Source organism: Tursiops truncatus, chromosome 4 (genome assembly GCF_011762595.2).
Source record: "Tursiops truncatus isolate mTurTru1 chromosome 4, mTurTru1.mat.Y, whole genome shotgun sequence".
NCBI classification, from domain to species: Eukaryota; Metazoa; Chordata; class Mammalia; order Artiodactyla; family Delphinidae; genus Tursiops; species Tursiops truncatus.
The window spans coordinates 28,980,825-29,003,042 of record NC_047037.1 but is presented as its reverse complement, the minus strand read 5'-3'; the positions used below and the strand labels follow the sequence as shown (position 1 = coordinate 29,003,042).

Here is a 22,218-nt window from a genome sequence, read left to right as displayed (position 1 = left end):
TGCTTGCTCTGGAACTCCCACAGGGTTGGTGGAGATGTCAGCCGCAAGGTGGTCTGGGGCTCCCCCCTCCCCACTCCTGCTTCCCGCTCTCCCTTCTCCCACAGGGGTCAGACCTGCATTGCACGTGAGGGCTTTCCCTGCCCGATCCGGCTTCCTCCGCCGGTGTGACTCCCCAGCAAACCGACTGCAATCCTATCTCCATCTTGGCAACTGCACCCCAAAGGCCCTAAACTGACACAGTTGGGGTACAGATGGCTCCGGCCCCCACCCAGCCCCTGCTAAAGCGCCAAAAACATGAAGAAATACCAGAGAGTGAGAAACATTGTACTGTATTTAAAGGTTTACATATAATAAATTAATGCTTTTCAAATTAAAAAAAATACAGTAGTTACATACATAACCTAATTTTAGAAATAATATCAAAAATTTAATTTGTGGTTCTTTGGGGATATGAGGCCCTCCTTCCCTCCCACCCACGAGCAGGCCCTGCCAGACATCAGCTCTGGGAAGCTCTCCAAGGTCACCCCAGGCTGCACTGGGAGGCTCTGTCTGCACTCCCATAGCATCCTAATCTCTGTCAACAGATTATGACCCTGTACTTTTCACCCCCCATCTCTGCCTCTACCCCAACTCAGCAGTGAGAGGCTGGAGGACCTCAGTAAATGGCTTTGGGTCAATCAGTGAATGACTGGCTCAGGCATAAGTCCCCAAAAGGACCCCATACAAGACCCATCTCTACAGCGTTTCTGCAGGTTTACAAAACACTCCGGACTGGAGACCAGGGGTTTCCTTTCAGTCTGGAGTGAACGTGGAGGTGGAGGAAGGATGCTGCTCTGAGGTCCTGTTACAACCCTTTCTCAAGCCCTGGGACCCAGGGGCACTGCCAGGGCCCCTCACAGGGGGCGGGAGAGATCATATCCATCTTCTGCTCTGCTTCTCTCCAGGGGAGAAGACCTCTCGGTTACTGGTGACGACAAGAGGCCCAGCAGCCCCATCTGTTGGGGGGGACCGTGAGCCAGCCCCACCCAGCTGGGCGACGAGGCTGGTCCTCTGGCCGCCAGGCTCTGGGACAGGATCACCAGCCAGGGGCCCTGGGCTGACCAGGGCTCCAGGAGCTGGCACCAATCTTCTCTGGGAGCTTCGAGCGAGACAAGGGCTTTGGTTTCTCTCTCTGGATCACGTCCTGGGGGAGATCTTCCAAGGAAGAGATCTCCAAGTCACTCTCATCTTCAGAAAGCTGCAGGGAGGGGAGGGGGAGAAGAAAATGCATCTGACAAGGGAGGATGGATGTGCAGGACGGACATGGGGACAAAATGCGGATTTGGAAGAAAGCAGGAGGGGGATGCTTCTCCTCCTGCCTTCTCATTTCCCTGAGAACCTGCTTCAGAGACCTGGGGTCACAGCAACGCAAACACCCCTGAAATTCCACTGGCCACACCAAGGCAAGCTCCTTGGAGAGGCCTGTAGCAGAGCAGGTTGCTCTTGTTGTAATTTAAACTTTGTCCAGATTTTTTAACTGCCCACAGTGATGGATCTGGAAGCCTAGAGCCTCAACTTCTCCAAATTCCTGAGCTGACGCACCAGGGGCTAACACACCCACCCCACCCGCCACAGACTTCTTGTCTAGGGGCTGGGAAACATTCTGACCATAGGAGCGTGAGGGGAACTCGAAGTGCCAGGAATCTTTCGTCCTGGAAAGGGTCTGGGCTGGGGCCAACTGAAGAGCCCAGAATGGGCCACGGTCCCAGGCTGTCCTGGAACCAGAGCCACGGTCAGTGCCCAGGTCATTTGCCTGGAATGTAAGGCCAACCAATCAGAAACCAGCAGGCCCCGGGGGCGGCAAGCAGGCTCCGAGCGGTACCTCAACCTGCTTAGGGCTGTCGGTGTTCTTTCACAACATGGAAAAAGAAATGAATACTTTTAAAATCCTTTAGATTCATTACTCGCAAACACACATGGGCTGCATAATAAACCAAACATGTCATGTAGTACAAGGTAGGTATTTGGGGTTGGGGGAGTATGCTAGGGAGAACCAAAAAGTGATGGCCCACTCTTTCTGAATTTTAGGGCAATGGCATCCCAGGATGCGTCTTCTTGATTGAGAAAGGAGTGTAAAGTAATAAGAGCTCGAAATGTTTCTGCCTAAGACAGCAACAGGAATATGGAAGTTGTTCCCTGATGGGGCGCGGGCAGCGAAGAGGACGTCCTGACGGGAACGGTCTGGAAGGCTGAGCATCTGAGTTCTAAATCTGATGGCAGCTGGAGCCTGAGAGAGGCAAGGCCATCGAGACATTCTTAGTGATGAGAAACGGCCTTGAATATTTAGTCTAAATATCCCCATTGTGGGTTGTGGTCTACTCTGACGTGCTGTGTGATGCTACTCCAACACTCCACCCTGTGAAGCAATCTGCTCTGCACACAGCCTTGCGCTGGGGTCCTCGGGGCATGAAGGAAGGGGGAGGGGTCGGCTGTGGGGTGAGGCGGAGCCGGAAGAGAGCAGCTACTGCAGGAAGCCAGACACAGAGCTGGGTCCAGGCTCTATCAGAGGCAGGAAGTGGGAGCGTGTGCGGCCCGGAGACACAACCCACTGAGCGGTTGTTCGTATAATGAAACAACAAGCACTGGAAAGTGGCCATCCCTCTACCTGTGCAAGGGCAGAGGGGACAGTGACGTCACCCGCAGTGTCACACCAGGGCCCAGGCTGACGCTCGCTGGACCCTCCCTCAGTCCCCCAAACTCAGAGCTGGCTCTGTAGGGAATTGCAGGGCAGCCTCCAAGGTCCTACAGCCTACCTGGGGCTTCCCTCCTGGCACAGCAGCCCTCTGTGGCCCGGCACTGGGCTTGCAGAACAGACTGACCTCCCCAGCAGGCTTCTTGGTCGAAGCCTCCAGCTGCTTCTCATGATTTCTGACCATCGACCGCACCAAAGTTCCTGGAAGGCAACCGGGGGAAAAGCCTGGAGTCCGAATGCATCATCCTTATGGGTCACATCCAGGCTCTGGTGTGGATAAAGGGAGCAAGGAAAAGGGTCAAGAGGAAGAAGGAAGGGCAAAAACAGTAAAAGAGGGGCAAAGAGAGAGAGGCCCAGGCCAGCGTGTGCTTGGAACATCCTGTAAGTGTACAGTGCACTTAAGGACACGGCTGGGTACACAGGCTTAGGAAGCTGCCCTTCCCTCTCAACGGGAGGCCGGGAGGAATCCCTGCTCAGTTGGTACATGAACTGCAAGACTAACGTGCAGTTCCTCCTCCAACACCTTCACAGAGAAACGAAGAAATATCATCAATATAAATTCGCAAAGGAGGGCTGTGGGCCAGACACACTTTCTGTGAACTCCACGCAAGAAGGGGGCTAAGCAGGGACTACGTTATCAACGGACTCGGTGACGTGGGAGAGCAAGGTGGGTGTCCAGACCGCAGGACCGGCCAAGAAGCAGGGAGCTAGCCACAGACTTCCAGGACTCAAACATCTGGGGCCTGAACAGAGGTCCGGAGCTACGACAGCCCTCGGCTCATTGATTCATGCAAAAACTGTTTGTTAAGGGCCTAACGTGTACCCCGCCCCTCATTACCCATCTTGTCCGGAAACCTCATTTTACAACAAAGGAACCGAAACCCTTCACACAAGCACACGCAGGGAGCAAGTGACAGAGGCTGACGCGTGTCCGAGGACTCCGGATTCCCGGTTCCTAGATGTTTACACCCTATCATCTCGCCTGGCAGGTCGTCAGTACTTCTCCAGAGACCTGGTTCTGGTGGGCGACGGATCGGCAGGCTTGGAACACACTGTGGACAAGATGAAGTACTGCAGGATCCATGGACACTGGACTTGGCAGATACAGCTGGGCTTACACCCCAGCGCTTCCACTTACTGACTTCGGAAAGACAAAAGTTCCATATTCTTTCATCTTTGGCTAGAAAGTGCAACTGAAGCCAGAAGCTACAAGCCTCTTAACATTTTTATAAGAAAACCTTCCTCTCCTGAGGAAGCCAGCGCACCTGAGCTCTTGCCAGGCATCTGGGCGCTCCCCTCCGAGGTCTCGGTGTCAGACCAGTCCGAGTCATCCTGCGGCCGGGGCCCCCTCCTCGAAGGAAGTCTCGGGGGCTGGAGGGACACGTGAGAGCTGGCATCTGCCTCCGAGGCCTCTTCAGAACTGAACGGGGGCGTACTGCTGAGGAAAAGAAGAAACGGGCGACGTGTGGGCCGGAAGGAGGACGTTCAACGCCACACTCCACCACTTGCAAGCTTGTTTGGTTTGCCCAGAGCCAGCCCTGCTCCCTCCCTGGGCCCAGACGCCAGCCAGGAGTCACCTGGAGGGTGGCAGCCACACCAGCTCCTCCGTGAGCAGATGAAGACCCAGCCCCTCCAGCGTGGCAACCGAGGCTTGGGGACAGGCGAGTAAGGGGAGGCTGGGTGTGTCCTGGCTGGGAGCAAAGGACCCCGGTCTCTTCATGGGAGCTAGGGCTGGACCGCACCTGAGGCCCTTCCTGTTCACTTCTGCCTCTGCCCCTCCCCTGTCCACAGAAGGCTGTGGGGGGCCCAGGACAGGGCGGGAGCCACACCACAGACCCAGGGAGAGCGCAGAGCCTGGCTCACCTCAGCCCGGGCCCCAGGGAAGGCGGGGTGCTGGAGGGGCCAGGCGCTCTGGAGCCAGGAGTACGGGTGGGCCCCTGAGCCAGGCCCGGGCCATGGCTGCCGCGGATCTGAAGACGTGACACGGGGGACTCTGCCAGCTTGGATGACTGTGCCACGTGCAGGGTCCTGGCCTTTGTCTGGGCCTCTTTGGTGACCGGTGTGCTCTGCTGGCTTTTGACTAGAAACACAGGTAAGAGTGAGTTTCAGAGCATACCCATCTGGGCCCTCGAGCCCGAGAGAAGCAGAAAGAGGTTCCACACACGGGAACTGGGCAAGTCACTCTGTGCAGAGCACCATCATAATCACAGCGGATTTAATAACTTCCCCCACCCCAGGTGTCCTGCTGCTGGCCAGACCTGGGGCCAGGTTTCATCAGAGACCAAGAGAGCAGCTGGTGTTCCAGGGTCATGGCATCGTTTCGGGAGACCCGCGGGAGGCAGCAGGTCTGAAGAGGGTCCAACATGTCTGCAGCCCCCCCAACACAATCGTAGAAGCTGGCCTTGCCAAGGCCACCTACTCCCCTCTCTACCCAACCCCAGTGGCTGCTGCTGGAGCGCAGGCAGCCCTGCAGGAAGGCTCTGCTGCCACGAGAGGGCGCCGGTGGACCACCTGGGCCATCGAGACCCACACACCCGCCTCCCAGAACTCAGCTTGTGCAGGAGTGCTTAAGGCAGGCAATTAATACAGCCCCTCCAGTTCGCGAATCACAAGGGGCGGGCAGTAATGCAGGATTGGCAGTTTTTTTATGGGAAGAGAAGAGGAGAGAAAGCGCATCACAGGGAGTCCGAGTAAGTACTGTTTCATCAAACTCGTACACGTGTGGACTGAGCCACAGCATAAAATGCATTTCTTACTGTAGTTCGAAGTTCGAAAAGACGGTTCAAAGTGCACAGCTCTCGGAGAATGCATTTACACAGAAGTGGGGTTTCCAGGAAAGAGTAAACTGAAAGGAGGGTGAACTTGCTGAGGGAAAATAACAACAGCTACAGTTACTATGCACAGACCAAGCTAAGCACTTCATATCCAACATGCATTTAGCCCCAGGCAGGCTTCCAGGGATTCGGGAACACTCAAGGCCCACGATTCCATGCAAGTCAGAGGCAGATGCCAACCCAGGTCGTCAGTCATCCCAAATCTAGGGCTCTTGCCACTGCCTTGCCTGCACCCCACAGCTCTGCCCCCAAACACAAGAGGCATACTCTGAGCAGAGACGGGAGGTGAGCTTCCGTACGGCACTCATGGGGCCTAGAAAGAGAACACGTGGGTGCAGAGCTGGAAGGAGGCCTACGAAATGCCAAGAGAACAGTGTTCATCTCACAGGTCAGTGATGGGCCCTGGAGAAGGCAGGACCCAAGGCCAGGGAAGCGGAGACAGAAGGTGGGGGCCAGGGGAGGTTCCCACTGAAGGCTCTGGGACCAAGCACTGGAGGGGAGGGGAGCACCTGGAAGAGCAAGAACACTTTCTCTTCTTTTGGAAACCAGGACTCAGAGGGGCTTCCATTCACCCTCCTTCGGGGCCCGTCCCCTCTCCGAGCTGCCCCAGCCTGTGCTTGGCCCTGTCACATCACCTAGTCCTGGCTGGTTTACAGCTAAGGGAGCAAGCCCCAGCCCAGGCCAACCTCAGTAAATACTGCACTCAATTAAACAAATTAGGAATGAATGAGCATTTGGGGCAGAGGGTTATGTGAAAGGCAGGTTAGCAGCCAGGACAAACACCCTTCACTCTGAGATTTCTGTACAAGACTAAAAACTATCCTTTCCTTAGAGCTTTTAAGGCCAGAAGTTTAAACCAAATACAAGAGAGTTACCCAGATCATCGACACAATTTTCACCATATTCTCAAAGCAACTGTCCTGTTGTCTATTTAACATTTTTATATAAAATGACACCACTTTTAAACATAAAGTACCCACTTCATACTTATGCAAGTAATAATTTCCATGAGCTCTCAGGATTGCTATGTTAGTAATATTTTTCCAATGTACATGAAGAAAAATAAAGATTAAATCTTGAAATTATTGATTCACGTACCAACTAAAATCAACCCTCATAGCCCCCAGCGATGGGTGGACCACACTCTGGAAACTTCCTTTGCATACAGAGCTCAGGTTGGGGCCTGCCTGGACACAAGGAGACAGCAGAAGCGACGTTCCTCTGGCTGCACACGTCCATGACCGAAAGGAGCTAGGGCATCACCCGGCCTGTGGATCTGAATCTAGAGATGGGGACTCCTGAGCCAAAGAACACAGTTCCCTTGCTCCCTGCGTGCCCTGAGAACGGAGCGCAGAAGGTCCTCGCCCACATACTTCAGTCCTCCACAGGACCCACAGGGCCTTTCCATATCACAAATTCCAGGGACAAAGCAGCGGCTAGACCCGGTCCAGGAGACATCTGAGTTCTGAGGACTTGTCCGCCTGCCAAACTGGCCCAACCGCTGCCCCAGAGCCGAGTATTCATTTGACGGATCCTTGCCTCCACCTGCAGCCTCTGTGCTGACAGGCCTGGTTTATAGAGCCACAAACAGAATGGGCTGCTCTCTGTTGCGGCAAAGCTCAACTTGTGATCCAAGGAAGTAAAACAGTGCAGAGCTAAGCTGCTGAAGTGGGCAGTGCATCGGAGCAGGGCCAGCTCAGGGCTGAGCACAGCTCTGGTTCTGGCTCTCCTGTGCTTCCCCGAGGGACTCTGGTGCCCACCCCACCCCATCCACAGACTCTGTTTTTCCGGCAGAAGACTTTTGGACTCAGACACCTGGGAGGACCCTGTCGTCTGGCCCTTCAGAGCAAAGCCCTGGATGTGGACGGGGGGGATTACGCACCCCCTTATACACAAACAAGCCTGCACCCTCGCAGGTCACAGCCCCGAGCGAGCCCACTCGCCAGCTCACCTGGAGCCTCGCCGTCTGGTTGGGACACCGGAGCCCTGTTCCACTGTCTCTCCTCCTTCACTCTGCTGCTGGCTTCCTTGATGAGCTTCTCCCTCAGACTCAGAAATTCAGAAAACCTCCCCGCCTTCTGCTCCCGCTGGGCTCGCAGGAGGGACTCCAGGTGTCGGAGGGTGTGAGCAGGGATTCCCTTTGCATCCTGGAAGACCACAGAGGTTCCCTCTGGAGATGGGCTCCCCTTCTCCTTCCCTAAGCCTCTCAAAGCTGCTGCTGGCCTGGGAGTCACTGGGATCAGTGCCGGTGCTTCTGGGAGAGGAGCTGAGCATTAGAGCAGGGCGAGCAGGCTGCTGAAAGCAAGGTGGGCTAGGACCTGGGGGCCCCAGCAAAGCACACACAGCAGGATGGTACAAAGGGGCTACGCACCAGTCCATCGACATCAAGCATACAGGCTTAGGTGGGACATGCCTCTCCACCACCCGACCGAATCCTACAGTGGGGAGACCATGGCTTGCTCCTTTTTGTACCCCCAGGCACTATCGTTATGCTGGACACATTGTCCTCCGTGGCTAACAAGATTTGAAAACATCAACTGCAAAAAAACAAAGACAAGCACCCTTCCAAAACCTACTGGAACTTGCTTGGGCTTTTGACATCCACCTAGAGCCCGTGAGAAATCATTTAAGATTAGAAAGAAATGGTTTAATCAAGTCTGAACGTAAGGCCAGAGTTAGATTGAGCAGTAGTTGAAAACAGTCAGTGATTAGGGGGCATCCTTGCTACATTAAACCTAGGTGTCTGTTGTTTTTTTTTTTTTTTTTGGAATTCTCAACGATGCGATGCTCAGCTTCTTTGATAACAAGGTGTGTTTTTTAATAAAAGATGTCACTGGGCTTCCCCGGTGGCGCAGTGGTTGAGAATCCACCTGCCAATGCAGGGGACACGGGTTTGAGCCCTGGTCTGAGAAGGTCCCACATGCCGCGGAGCACTAATAAGCTCATGCACAGCAGCTACTGAGCCTGCGCTCTAGAGCCCATGAGCCACAACTGCTGAGCCCGTGAGCCACAACTACTGAGCCCACGTGCCACAACTACTGAATCCTGTGCGCCTAGAGCCCATGCTCCGCAACAAGAGAAGCCACCACAATGAGAAGCCCGTGCACCGCAGCTAGAGAAAGCCCACATACAGCAATGAAGACTCAACGCAGCCAAAAATAATGCCTTTCATGATAATATGCATTCTCTGGTTGAACACAGGCATGTAGGGACAATGGTGTTCAAATGCTAATTTGTACCAGAGTGTTCAGAGCCTGCTCCACCCACAGCCACCTGCTGAGTGGGCATGGCCACGTGTGCCACCGATGAGGGGCACTTCACCCAAGGGGCCCCTCCAAAGGCCACACTGAGCCAATTAAATTCCCTCTGTCAGAAACAGAGACACAGCCCTTTGGGGCACATATAGTCCCTTTGTGCAGGAGAAGATGGAACATCTTGTTTGATAGTTCCACTGAGACTCTATCCAGTTGGAGAGGAGTAATCTGTCAAAGTAATATCCACATATCGTCCACCGTCACACTTGGACCTTCAAGCTAAGGCACATCCCCTTATTATTCATTCTATAGCATCCAATACCTCTCTTGCAGAGTATTTCTCACAATGGTAAGTTATTAAATGTCTGGACAATCATTGTTTAATACCTGAGTTCCCTACCATTTGTAAACTCGATGAAAAAAATCATCAGTTCTGTCTAATTCATCACTGTATTCTCAGCATCTAGTACACTACTTAGCACAAAGGTGCTCAATAAATATTTGTTGAATACGTGAACAACAACAACAAAATAGAGACGCAGAAGAAAGTAGCCAATGAGTGGAGAGCAAGGAGAAGTCAGGACACAGGGTGACCTCTCAGGAAGCCATTGGAGGAAACAGAGAAGAGACCACAGTGTCAGCTGTGCAGGTTTATATTCCTGGATACCAAAGGTGCCCCACTGGAACAAATAAGATGAATCAGCTTACAACATAAAGAACAATCGACCCTCTGTCGGTTCAAGAATGCCCTGTGTCTAAACGGCAGGTACCGGCCCTGCCACAGGGGCCCTGGAACTCACTCGCTTTATCCCCATGCTCTCCAGCTTCTCCTCCAGGGTGTCCTCCAGGACTGGCCTGAACTGCTTCAGCAAGGTGGGGTTTCGACTGAGAGCAGCCAGCACCTTCTGCCGTCCACTGCGGGAGTCCTCCAGCTCTGCAGCACAAGACAACCACCAAGGTCAGCCTGGGTGCCCGAAACCTCTACTCCCAAAGCCACACCGCACAGAGCCAGGGATCCTGGTCTCCAGCCTGTGCACCCAGGGCCACCGATCCCCTCTGAGTGTCCATCCCCGGGTCCTTCTCCTCCTGGGAACCACTGCTGCACACCCCCTACCCACCTTCAGGATCCTTATCCCCTGCCGGTCTGGCCCTCCAAGATTTGGCTCAGCCCTGTCCCAGGTTAACTGAGAGATTTCAGGCTTTTGACTCACAGCTGAGTCCTGACAGCAGTCTGTTCCCTGGGTTCTGGTCTTCACGCCCCCCCGCCCCCGCCCCAGCTTTATTGAGATATAACTGACATACAGCGCTGTATAAGTTTAAGATGTACCACATAATGATCTGCTTACATGCACGAGGTATGTATACATATACATACGGTGGACAGACAGCTCCCTGCTCCCCTTGTTCACTGTCTAAATCAGGCGTTCTCCCTCCAATTATATACATCAGAATTGCCTGGGTTTAAAGTGTACATCCTCTGACCCATCCTCCAGAGAGTCTGATGCCATAGGTCTGGGGAAGGGCCCTGGATCTGCATTTTAACTTGCCCAGATGATTCTGATGGAGGTGAGCCACAGACTGCCCCTTGAGAAATACCGACCCAGCGGGTAACAAGATAAGCAATTACAATAAAATGTGATAACTGCTACAAAGGGGCCACCCCGGGTGAGTCAGGGAAGGCCTCCCAGAAGTGCTCTTCAGGTCCAATGCCGGGGGCCACTGTGGTTACAGATGGACCAGCCTTTTGATTCACTCAGTAGATGTTTCCTGACAAGTAATATGGAGCTTGAACAGGCCAGTGCTGAGGACACTAAAGAAAACCCTCGAGGAGCTCACAGTCAAGGCGATGGCCTTAACCCTGGCTGCCTATCGGAATCACCTGGGCTCCATCCCAAGCTAATTATATCAGAATCTCGGAGGGTGGGCCCCAGGCCTTAAGATCTATTTGTGAAACTCCCCAGACCTAACAACAACCATGCCCGAGAACCAGCTGTTCTAGAGCAGCGGTTCTCAAAGCGTGAGCCACGGCATCGGCACCACCTGTCACTTATTAGAAACGCAGATTCTCAGATCCCAGTCCAACCTACTGAATCAAAAATTCTGGAGCTAGGGGCTTCCCTGGTGGTGCAGTGGTTGAGTCTGCCTGCCGATGCAGGGGACGCAGGTTCATGCCCCGGTCTGGGAAGATCCCACATGCCGCGGAGCGGCTGGGCCCGTGAGCCATGGCCGCTGAGCCTGCGCGTCCGGAGCCTGTGCTCCGCAACAGGAGAGGCCACAACAGTGAGAGGCCCGTGTACCGCCAAAAAAAAAAAATTCTGGAGGTAGATCCCAGCAATCTGTGTTTTAACAAGCCCCCCACTGCCCCTCAGGGTTGACGCTCTTCCATAAAGTTTGCACAGGGCATGAGCCCCAGTTTTGGCTGCATGTTGAAATCACCTGTGGAGGTTTAAGTACTACTGATGCCTGGGACGCCCCTCACCGCGTGTTGTGATTTAGGTAGTAGGGGACTGGCATGGTCCTCCAGAGAGCTGCAAGCAGCCTGGGAGCTTCTTAGTGTGCAGCCAGTTGCAGAGAGCCGTGGGCCCCGCAGCGGTCCTCTAACTAGAGCAAGCCCCAGGATGCCCTGGAGGGCGGGTGCAGACAGAGATGGCTGGGCCCTGCCCCAGAAGTTCTCATTCAGTCTGTGTGGCATGGGGCCGAGAATTTGAAAACTTTACGTTTCTAGTAAGTTCCCAAGGGATGCTGCTCTGCTGGTCTGGGACGAGCAAGTGAAGAGGCACAGCACAGCCTGACAAAGGTCTGGGTCCCGCCTGCAACAGGATGGGGCATGGAGGGGGTGGGGAGACGTCTCCCTAACTCGCACTTCTCAGCCTCCTTCTCCTCAAACTCTAGGTCCCCATTGGAGGATTTGGTTCATCCCCACCATGGACCTTGTGTTACTCAAGGTTACATGTAACTAATTTTTGCTACTATATCCCAAGGTTAAACGCACTGGGTGGGGAGGGAGGTAGCAGAGGACTGATTAGGTAAATTTAGGTTCAACCATCCAATGGAATACTGTGAAGTCCTGAAAAATTAATGCAGCAGCTCTATATAAAGGGATTGGAAATGACTTCCCAGATACGCTGTTAAGCCATAACCACAGAAAAATATGTACACTGTGCTCCCGTTTAGGAAAAAGGAAAAGAATGCATACACCTATGTGCCTGTGTTTGCACCAAGTATCTCTGGAAAGATGCGTGACAAACCATTAACAATGGAATCTCTGGGCGGAGACTGGATGGTCCGGCAGGAGGAAGACCTACTACTCACTGTGCACCCTTTTGCTTTTCTTTCCTTCTCCCTTTTTTTTTTTTTTGTTTTTGGTCAATAGCATAGATTACTGTCTCAAAAGTAAACTATTACATTAAAAAACAAAATAAAACAGCCCACGATGAACTCTTTGGTGACACCAATAAAACCCTTTCCTGGGTGCACCTGTTGGGTCGCTCTGGGACTGTCACATCACAGCCTGGCTGGGCAGGCAGGCCTGGTCCGCAGGTTGGCTGTGAGCTCTCTGACCTTTCCTGGGAGCTCCTTCTTCCTGACCCTCTCAGGAGAGTCTATTTTTTTCACTTCTCCTCCTTTGCATTCCCTGGAAACATCTGGTTGAGAGCTCGGCAGAGGGAGTGAATAAAGCAGCAGGTACCCAGGGCTCTGCAGAGGGCGCCGAGGAGGATCCCTGCACATCAGTTAGGTCCCGTGGGATCTGTCTGCAGCATGCTCGCCATGCAGAAGAAAACCGCAAAGGTCATTTGAAGCCAACGCAGGGAGGCTCCATCCACCGCTCTGGGTAGTACCAGGTAAGCGGTGGGGCAGGCACCAGGGACAGGCTATGCAGCAGACACCGCGCCAAATCCTGACTCCACCACCTGCCGGCTCTGTGACTCTGGGAAAGTCACTGACCCTCTCTGAGCCTGGGTGAACCAGCAGGCTGCACGTTAGTACCCGTGTGTAATGTGCCTGGCAAGCACAAAGTGCTTAAGAAATATTTATTTCACGTCCCCAGTTCCCGTGCCCCAGCCTCAGGTAGCCAGATACAGTTAAGTAGGGACAAGCTAAACAATGAAGAGGGCCGCCCCCAGGGAAGAAAAGGGAGCCTCACCTTCCTCAGAAGAGTCCTTCTCTGTGTCCACAGCCTTCGGGCCCTTGCAGATCCCTGAGGAGAGCAGGAGTAGTTAGTGTCTCCAATGCCTTGGACCCCATCCCCGCCTTAGAGGAAAGCACGGGACAGCATGTGAGTGCTGGCCAGACACAGCAAGCCCTCGAGTCGGTTCTCTAGCAGAGAGAGGCAGGATGGAGCAGCGGTCACAACCATGGACCCCGGAGGCAGAAAGATCAGAGTCCACGTTCCAGCCCTGCCCCCCGACTAGCTGCACACGACACGGTAAGTCCTTGAACTTCTCTAAGCCTCAGGCTCCTCATCCAGAAAGTGAGAACAATAATACCCGCCCCACGTTAAATCCTGGGGACAATGGACTTGAAGTCCATGGCACACAGCTCCTATGAATGGCTCACACCCCAGCCCCAGCACCCAGGAGATCAAGGCCATAGGAATAGCGCCTCTCTGAACTGGTTGCGAGGCTGGGAAAGAAATGTCTAGCCTCGAGGCAAGACATTTGGGGGAGATGTGTGGGTCTGCAAGGAGAGGCAGAAGGGAAGCTACAGGCATAGGGCAGGGGAGGCGGCATGGAGTAGAAGGGCCAGGTTTCATAAGCAGGAGGGGCCCCCTGTAGGTTGCTGGCGCCCTTTAGACGCCAGCGCCTGTGTCCGTCAGACACACACAAGCACGCACACCAGCACGCCGGAGTACCCAAGAGGAGGAGGGCGTACCCTCCAGACAGGCCACATTCACACAGATTCGCAGAGATTTGGGGTCAACTCGCTACACGCTGGAAACAAGGTAAAGTTGGATGGAACTGAATCACAGGCACGGTGAATTAGAAAGAGCCTGTTCAGGAGCCCTGCCTGCCCCATCCATCACTGCCCCCAAGATCCTCACTGCCCGCTCCCACCTCAGGTCTCCACCATCCTACAGAGAAGAGCAGGCCAGGCAAGAAACCCTGCCAGCCGCATGGAACGCCTTCAGCACAAACCTGGGCTGGAGCCCTGTCTGTCCCAGAAACCGACGTCTTCTCACCCTCCCCCACACAGCCAGAGAGCCTGACGCTACAGGCCCCTGAGCTGCTGCCACCAGCCTCGTCCTATACATTGACTGGTGGGGGACAAGAGACAGGAGAGGCCAAGACGATAGCCACAATTGTTACAAACCTCCCCGTACAGACTTACCCTCCACCTTCCTGAGAGACATGGTCTGGATCTGCAAAGATGTGGAAGAGAGCAGGTTACAGCCAGCAGGGGACTCTGCTGTGAGCGGTGGCTCTGCCTAGCTCTGTGAAGAAGGGACGGCCAGTGTTTCCATGCCAATCACTGGGAACTGGAGGGAGCTCAGAGTACTCTGCCCCAGCCCCTCAATGGCACCAAGGGTGAACAGCAGCAACCGAGATGGTACCATGCTCCACTTTCCCTTGGTGAGGAGACAAGAATGCCCCTCTTCAGAGAGGCACTGTGGTTTGAAGGGCAGGAGCCCCATGCAAGCAGAGGGGGGCAGGCACACAGGCAGTACTGTCGGTATAATTGGTGGAAATCAGCCAGGGAAAGGGAGGCTCCCCTCCTGCGATGTGGGCATCTGAGCTGAGTGCCCCGTGGGAGGGAGGAGGCATGATGTGGACAGTCACCGACTCTCTGCTCAACCCCTCTTTTCCAGGAAGTGCTTCCTCTTCCTCCTTCCACATAGTTGCAGACAGGATAGCCCCCTGTGGCAACGAGTCCCCCACACCACAGCCAGGTTTGGGCAGAGAATTCTGGACTGGTAACATGTGAACTCAAGAGCTCTTGACAGCCAACTGGTTTGAGTTTCAGTTGTCACTGTTTATTTGTTTGCTTGTTTGTTTTGCCATGTAGGGCAGACATGGAGTGGAAGCTGACCAGAGTAAAAGAAAAAATCGAAGCGGATACAGAAAGAGGAACAGAGACACACAGCAGAGGAAAACTCCTGACTACACTCATGTCTCTGGTCCCAGCTCATTCCTAGACTCGGCTCCACCCCTGCCTCGAGCTCTCTGAGACACCCAGTCTACCCTTATGACAAATCCCCTCTTCTGCTTAGGCTGGAGTTGTTTTTCATTACCTACTGATGAATGACCCATCCAACGTCCATTTCTAACTATTCCTCCTTTGCTTACCTCTACCCTAGAAAGTATAAAACTAATTATTCCCTTTCTAACCCTCCTTGCAACTATAGTTGCCCATATAACACAGCTTTGAACAGTAAAATATAAGTAGAAGTCTTGGGAAAGAGCCTTTTCATCAACTGCTTCCATTGGATATGACTGTGATGGTTGGGGCTATGGCAGCCATCTTGCAACTATGAGAGTCAAGCATGAGAACAAAAGTCAATATGCTGAAGATGGTAATTAAAACAAAGAAAAAAAGAAACAGAGTCTGGGTTTCCAATGGCATAATCTTGCAGCTAAACCAAGGCCATCAACTGTCACCTCTTTTGGTGTTACAATAAAAATAAACCCCTGTTAACCTATTCTGCTATGTTTAGCCAGTGGGTTCCTAACTGAAACATGTGCAAACAAGAGTTCTGGGTAACATAAGGAGGAAACCTCCAGACTGGACCTGAGGCGGCCACAGCTGTGAAGAGTTAAGTGTGTTGGGGGAGAAACAGTAAAAAGAAAAGCATCGGGGCCATGGGTTAATAAGATATGTTGACGGTGAAGTATAGCTGGGAGAACAGAAAGGCAAAAATAGAAAGAGGTACAGGAACAGTGGATTAGACAGTGACAGTGGGTGCTCCGCCCAGGGAAGCTGTGTGGAGGGTGGTATCAGACCCATGGCAAAGGACCTGACGCCACAGGAGGGCCCAGCTGGGGACAGATACTCATCTCCACCGACCTGGGGCTCAGAAGGAGGAGCTGAGCCCAGGCTGGGCGGAGAGTGATCTGCATTAGATGAAGAGTCACAGGGGCCAGTTCTAGGAGAGGGTGCTTAGTGAGGGACGCCTTTTCATCACACTAGTTTATCTGACAACTTCATCAGAGGCAGTCAATTTATGAAAAAGGAATTAGTTAAGAAATGATGTCTGAGGACACACTGAAAGGGGCACACACTTTGCATTCCACCTGCCTGGCGAGGGTTGAATCTCACCCCTGTCATTTATAACGTGCCCTGTGTGGACTCGAGTGAGGCACTTGACGTCTCCTGCCTGTTTCATCATCTGTCAAATGAAGATGGGGAGAAGGTAATATCTACCTTGAAGGGCAGCAGTGAGGCTTCCACAGAGGGATAAGCAAAGTACCAACCAGGTGCTGGCCCTCACACGGTCTCTGGTGGTACCGTGAACCCACTAACACTGGACAGCAGGCACGTCTTCAGCATCTTCATCACTTCCTGCCCCTCAAATCTGAGGACTCTTCTCTCTCCTCAAAGAGTCTGACTAATGAGGCTAGTGCCGGTAAGTCCAGAAGAATCTAAGGAAATCCTCGCAGGGAAGAGGCCTAGGGCTCCAGGTCCTGGCTGGGAGGAGGGACACACCTACCATCTCCTCCTGGGAGGCGATGAGCCTGGTTTGTTCCTGGAGCTGGGCGCGAAGGGCAGTGATCTGGCGCTGGGCCTGGATAGCTGCTTTCCTCTGATCCTGAGACAGGGAGGCCTGGAGCCTCTCGTTCTGCTCCTGCAGCTGGTGGCACAGGATGGTTGGTCAGTCACATGTCTGCAGGGACCTCTGAGTGCCCAGTGCCTGCAGGGCCTGCACCTGTAGGCAAACGCTGGTCGGGGTTTCACCTGAAGCAGGTGGAGTGTCTCCAGACCTGGGCAGGTGGCTTTCTAACAAGACTGACTTCCTTCCCATTTGAGAACATTTCAAGTGGTGTCTGAGAAGTGAGAATTGAATGCAGGCCCCTAAGGTCAGGGCAAAAGGCTCCCTGTCTGGTGTGCCACCCACTGAAGGACAGTCAAGTTGAGGTCATTCGAAAATCATCAAATGGATGTTTTTAGGTGAAGACAAAAGGTGAACGAAATGCGGTCTAAGAGCAGAGAGAAAATGACACTATTTCTTTTTAAATAAAACCTCTGATGTAAGAGCAGAGAGAAAATGACACTGTTTATTTTTGCATAAAGAACCTCTAGAAGAATACAAGAAAGCAATAAAAGTGGTCACCTGTGGGGTGGGTGTCGGGGACAGGGAGATGGAAACGGAGCAGAAGTAAGACTTTACTCCATGTACCTTAATATAGTTCTTCTGCTTTTGGAACAAACTTGAATGCATTTCCCATTTTTAAATGTTCAAATAAGATAAACCCATCAGATGGGAATTACTGGAACGGGGGGAATCCATCCTGCGCCGGACTCAGACCTAAGCACCTTCACATTCTGAGCTTTCCGCAGCAGAACCTGAGGCTCCTGTTAACCGGCTTCCTCCTCAACTTGCCTCCTTGTCAGGGACATTTTTAGAGAAGCTGTTTTCTCTGCCCTGAGGCCTGCTGCTCTCTGCCCACTGGTCTCAGTGTCTGAACCCTTCCACTTGAGCTGCCCGTGAACTATCACTGAGGTCCACAGCCACCGGGGTCTCTCCTGGTTGGAGTTTCAAAGGAGGGCCCAAACACAGAATGACCAGGCAGCTCTCTGAGTTTTTACAGCACCACCCACCTTAGAGCACCTTACGGGGTCACTGCAGAGGAAACCACAGAGAAAGGATGTGTTGGATTCAGAAGAGAAGGCCCAGAGGCCCCTGCTCCCTGCCAGGGAAGCTGCTCTCTGGGCGGCCGACCCCTCTGTGTATTGACGGGGGTCAGCAGCCAGGAACAGTATCAGCAAAAAATGATTTTCTGCCAACCAGTTCAAGGGGTGAACTGGGGAGCTGAAGGATGAGAGGAGGTCGTTGGAAACCAGGCTCCCCAAAACGGTCCAGTGAGACCTACCTCTCTCTTCTGAGCTGCATGCTCTTCCTGCAATACCTTCATTTTTCTCTTCCATTCTGTTTTCTGGAAAAGATTAAATGCTTATCAAGTGGGCCCCTCTAGATATTAAAATATACTATAAAGCTACACGAGTAGTAGAAAACCCAGACGAAGATGGGGAAAAAATGGAATCTTAGTCTGGGGGAAGATGGATTATTGACAAATGGTGTTCAAACAAGTAGTTAACTGCCTGAAAAAAAACATGAACTTGGATGCTTATTTCATATCTTAAACGAAAATAAATTCTAGGTGGTCAAAGATTTCAACTTAAAACATGTGAGTGACGTCAGCAAGATGATGGACCAGGAGGTTCCAGCTCTCAAAACACCCACAGATGAGACCTTTATGGGAGACTGGGAATCCAGCTGAGAGGTCCCAGCACCTCGGTGAAGCAAAAAAAACCCAAGAACAGACACACTGAAGAGGGGAAGAAGAACAGCTTTCACCTCACCTGTGTCACCCCTCACCCAAGGCGGCACAGCTCAGTGCCAAGAGAGACCCACTCAGCCCACAATCTCTCGCATGGGGAAAGTGAGAGCAAGCGAGCACCCAACTGCCCCAGCCTTGAAGGATGCTGCCCAGGAGGCCCACTTCCGCCTCACCCCACCCAGAATGGAGGGAATCAGCACAGCTGACTCGGTTTTTGGTCCTGGCACACGGATCTCAACACCAGCTTGAGATCCTACTGGCTAGCTTGTGGACAGTGGAAGGTGTGGAGGAGGAAAAGTAAAAGTGTAGACTATTTGTATGCAATCAAAGTTAAGTTGTTTTGGGCTTAAAACAGAGTGCTGTAATTATAAGATGTTTTATATAATCTAATACTAATCACAAAGAAAAAACCTGTGGCAGATACACAAAAGAGAAAGAGAAAGGAATCAAAGCATACCGTGACAAAAAAATCATCAACGCACAAATGAAGACAGCAAGAGAAAAAGAAAGGGACAAAGTAACTACAGAACAGTCTGAAAACCATTAACAAAACGGCAATAGAAAATCCTTACCTAACAGTAATTACTTTAAATTTAAATGGATTAAATTCTCCAACCAAAAGATCAAAAATGGCTAAATGGATTTTTAAAAAAAGATCCAACTATATGCTGCGTACAAGAGACTCAGGTTAACTTTAAGGACACACATAGGCTGAAACTGAAGGGATGAGAGAAGACATTTCATGCAAATGGTAAACAAAAGAGAACAGGACACCTATACTTATATCAGACAAAATAAGTCAAAAACTGTTACTAGAGACGAAGAAGGTCACTACATATAGGGATCAATTCATCAGGAGGATATAACGACTGTAAATATACAGTCAGCCCTCCATATCCATAGGTTCCACATCTGTGTATCCCACATCCATGGATTTAACTAACCATGGATTGAAGATATTTGGAAAAAAGTTCCAGAAAGTTCCAAAAAGCAAAGCTTGAATTTGCCTCATGCTGGCAACTATTTACATAGCATTTACATTGTATTACAATATTTACAACTAGTTACATAGAATTTACATTGTATTAGGTATTATAAGTAATTAGAAGTAATCTATAGATGATGTAGAGTATATGGGAGGATGTGCAAAACATAAGGGACTTGAGTATCTGAGAACTCTGGTATCCATAGCGGGTCTGGAACCAATCTCCTATGAATGGATACTGAGGGACGACTATATACTCACCCAACATAGGAGCACCTAAATATATAAAGCAAATATTAACAGAACTGAAGGGAGAAATAGACAGTAATACAATAATAGGAGGGGATTTCAATACTCCACTTTCAACAATGGATATATCATCTAGACAGAAAATCAGTAAGTAAACAATGGACTTGAACAGCACTGTAGACCAAGTGTACTGAACAGGCATACATAGAACATCCCATCCAAGTAGCAGAGTACACATTCTCCTCAAATGCCCAAAGAACATTCCCCAGGACAGATCACACGTTAGCCCACAAAACAAGTCTTGCCAATTTAAGCTTGAAATCATAACAAGTTAATCTTTTCCAACCACGACGCTATGAAACTAGAAATCAATAATAGGAGAGAAACAGGATAATTTACAAATGTGTACATATTAAACAACACATTCCTGAACAAAGAAGAAATCAAAAGAGAAACAAAAAAAATAACTCGTGACAAACAAAAATGGAAACACAACATACCAAAACTTCTGGGATGCAGCAAAAGCAGTTCTATGAGGGAAGTTGACAGTCATAAAATTTTACATTAAGAAAAAGGAAAGATCTCAAATAAATAACCTAACTTTATACCCCAAGGACCTAGAAAAAGAATAATAAACTAAACCCAAAGTTAGCAAAAGGCAGGAAGTAATAAAGAGTAGATCAGACATAAATGAAATAGAGAATAGAAAAACAATAGACAAGATCAACAAAAGTAAGAGTTAGTTTTTGAAAAGATAAACAAAATTGACAAATCCTTGGCTAGATTAAGAAAAAAAGAAAAGTCTCAAACATATAAAATCAGAAATAAAAGAGGAGACACTACAACTGTTATCACAGAAATGCAAAGGATTACAAGAGATGTCTATAAACAGTTACACACCAATAAATTGGATAACCTGGAAAAAATAGACAACATTTTCCTAGAAACATACAACCAACCAAGACTGAATCATAAAAAAAAAGAAAATCTGAACAGACCAATAATGAGTAGGGAGATTGAATCAGTGGTCAAAAATCTCCCAACAAAGAAAATCCCAGAACTAGATGGCTTCACTGGTTAATTCTACTAAATGTTTAAAGAATTAATGCAAATTCTTCCCAAAAATTGAAGAGGAAGAAACTTCCAAACACATTTTATGAGGCCAGTATTACCCTTGTCAAATGCCAGAGAAGGACACTACAAGAAAAAAAATTATAGGCCAATATCCTTAAAGAACATAGACGCAAAAATATTCAACAAAATACAAGCATATTAAAAGGATCATACAACATGATCAGGTAGGATTCATCCCCAGAATACAAGAATGGTTCAACATACACAAATCAATACATGTGATACACTACATTAACAAAATAAAGGATAAAATTATATGATCATTTCAATAGATGTAGAAAAAGCATTTGACAAAATTCAATATCCTTTTATGATAAAAAAAAAAACTCTCATCAAAGTGTGTATAGAAGGAATATACCTCAACATAATAAAGGCCATATATATGACAAACCCAGAGGTAACATCATACTCAACAGTGAAAGCTGAACACTTTTCCTCCAAGATCAGAAACAAGACAACAATGTTCACTCTCACCATTCTTAGTCAACATGGTACTGGAAGTCCTAGCCAGAGCACTGAGACAAGAAAAAAAATAAAAGGCATCCAAATTGGGAAGGAAGAAGTAAAATTATCTGTTTGCAGATGAGATGACCGATGACCTTACAAATGGAAAATCCTAAAGACTCCACCAAAAAAAAAAAAAAACTGTTAATATAAACAAATTTAGTAAAGTTGCAGGATACAAAATCAGCCTGCAAAAATCAGTTGTATTTCTCTACACTAAAAACAAACTATCCAAAAAAGAAATTAAGAAAACTATCCCATTTACAATAGCATCAAAATCAATTAAATATAGGAATAAATTTATCCAAGGAGGTGAAAGAGCTATACAGTGAAAACTATAAAATGTCAATGAAATAAATTCTAGAAGACAAATAAACAAAAAGATATCCCATGCTCATGGATTGGAAGAATATTGTTAAAATACCCATACTACCCAAAACAATTTACATATTCAAAGCAATCCGTATCAATATTTTAATGTCATTTTTCACAGAAATAGAAAAAAAATCCTAAAATTCATGTGGAACCACAAAAGACCACAAATAGCCAAACCAATCTTGAGCAAGAAGACAAACTAGAGGCATCACTTCCTGATTTCAAATTATATTACAAAGCTACAGTAATTAAAACAGTATGGTACTGGCATAAAAACAGACACACAGACCAATGGAACAGAGTACGAAATCCAAAATTAAACCCACATATGTATGGTCAACAAATCTTCAACAAGGGCACCCAGAATACAAAATAGGAAAAGAATAGTCTCTTCAGTAAATGGTGTTGGGAAAATGGATATCCACATGCAAAAGCATGAAATTGGACCAATATCTTACACTATACACAAAAGCCAACTCAAAATGGATTAAAGACTTAAATGTAAGACCTGAAACCCTAAAAATCCTAGAAGAAAACAGGGACATTGATCTTGTCAATGATTTTTGGATGTGATACCAAAAGCACAGGCAACAAAAGCAAAAATAAACAAATGGGACTACATCAAACTAAAGTTTCTTTATAGCAAAGGAAACCATCA

At 49.8% G+C, this 22,218-nt stretch overlaps 1 protein-coding gene across 11 annotated transcripts in view; it reads right to left on the bottom strand.

Annotated features, from left to right (window-relative positions):
* Positions 1-313: 313 nt before the first annotated feature.
* DZIP1L (DAZ interacting zinc finger protein 1 like) overlaps positions 314-22,218 on the bottom strand; it is a 46,781-nt gene continuing 24,876 nt past the window's right edge. For 5 of the 11 annotated variants that reach the window (XM_073803791.1, XM_033855365.2, XM_033855367.2 and 2 more), the window contains 10 exons: positions 17,846-17,908; positions 16,465-16,605; positions 14,148-14,178; positions 12,964-13,017; positions 9,620-9,753; positions 7,517-7,712; positions 4,595-4,811; positions 3,997-4,169; positions 2,793-2,932; positions 314-1,237 (listed from right to left, as the gene is read on the bottom strand). In XM_073803791.1, the coding sequence (XP_073659892.1) occupies positions 1,076-1,237; positions 2,793-2,932; positions 3,997-4,169; positions 4,595-4,811; positions 7,517-7,712; positions 9,620-9,753; positions 12,964-13,017; positions 14,148-14,178; positions 16,465-16,605; positions 17,846-17,908 (1,311 nt within the window). In that variant the 3' untranslated portion in view covers positions 314-1,075. Of the gene's footprint in view, positions 1,238-2,792; positions 2,999-3,590; positions 3,784-3,996; positions 4,170-4,594; positions 4,812-7,516; positions 7,713-9,619; positions 9,754-12,963; positions 13,018-14,147; positions 14,179-16,464; positions 16,606-17,845; positions 17,909-22,218 lie in introns of those variants that run through there. The other 6 variants (XM_033855366.2, XM_073803793.1, XM_073803795.1 and 3 more) reach the window with 6 other exon arrangements.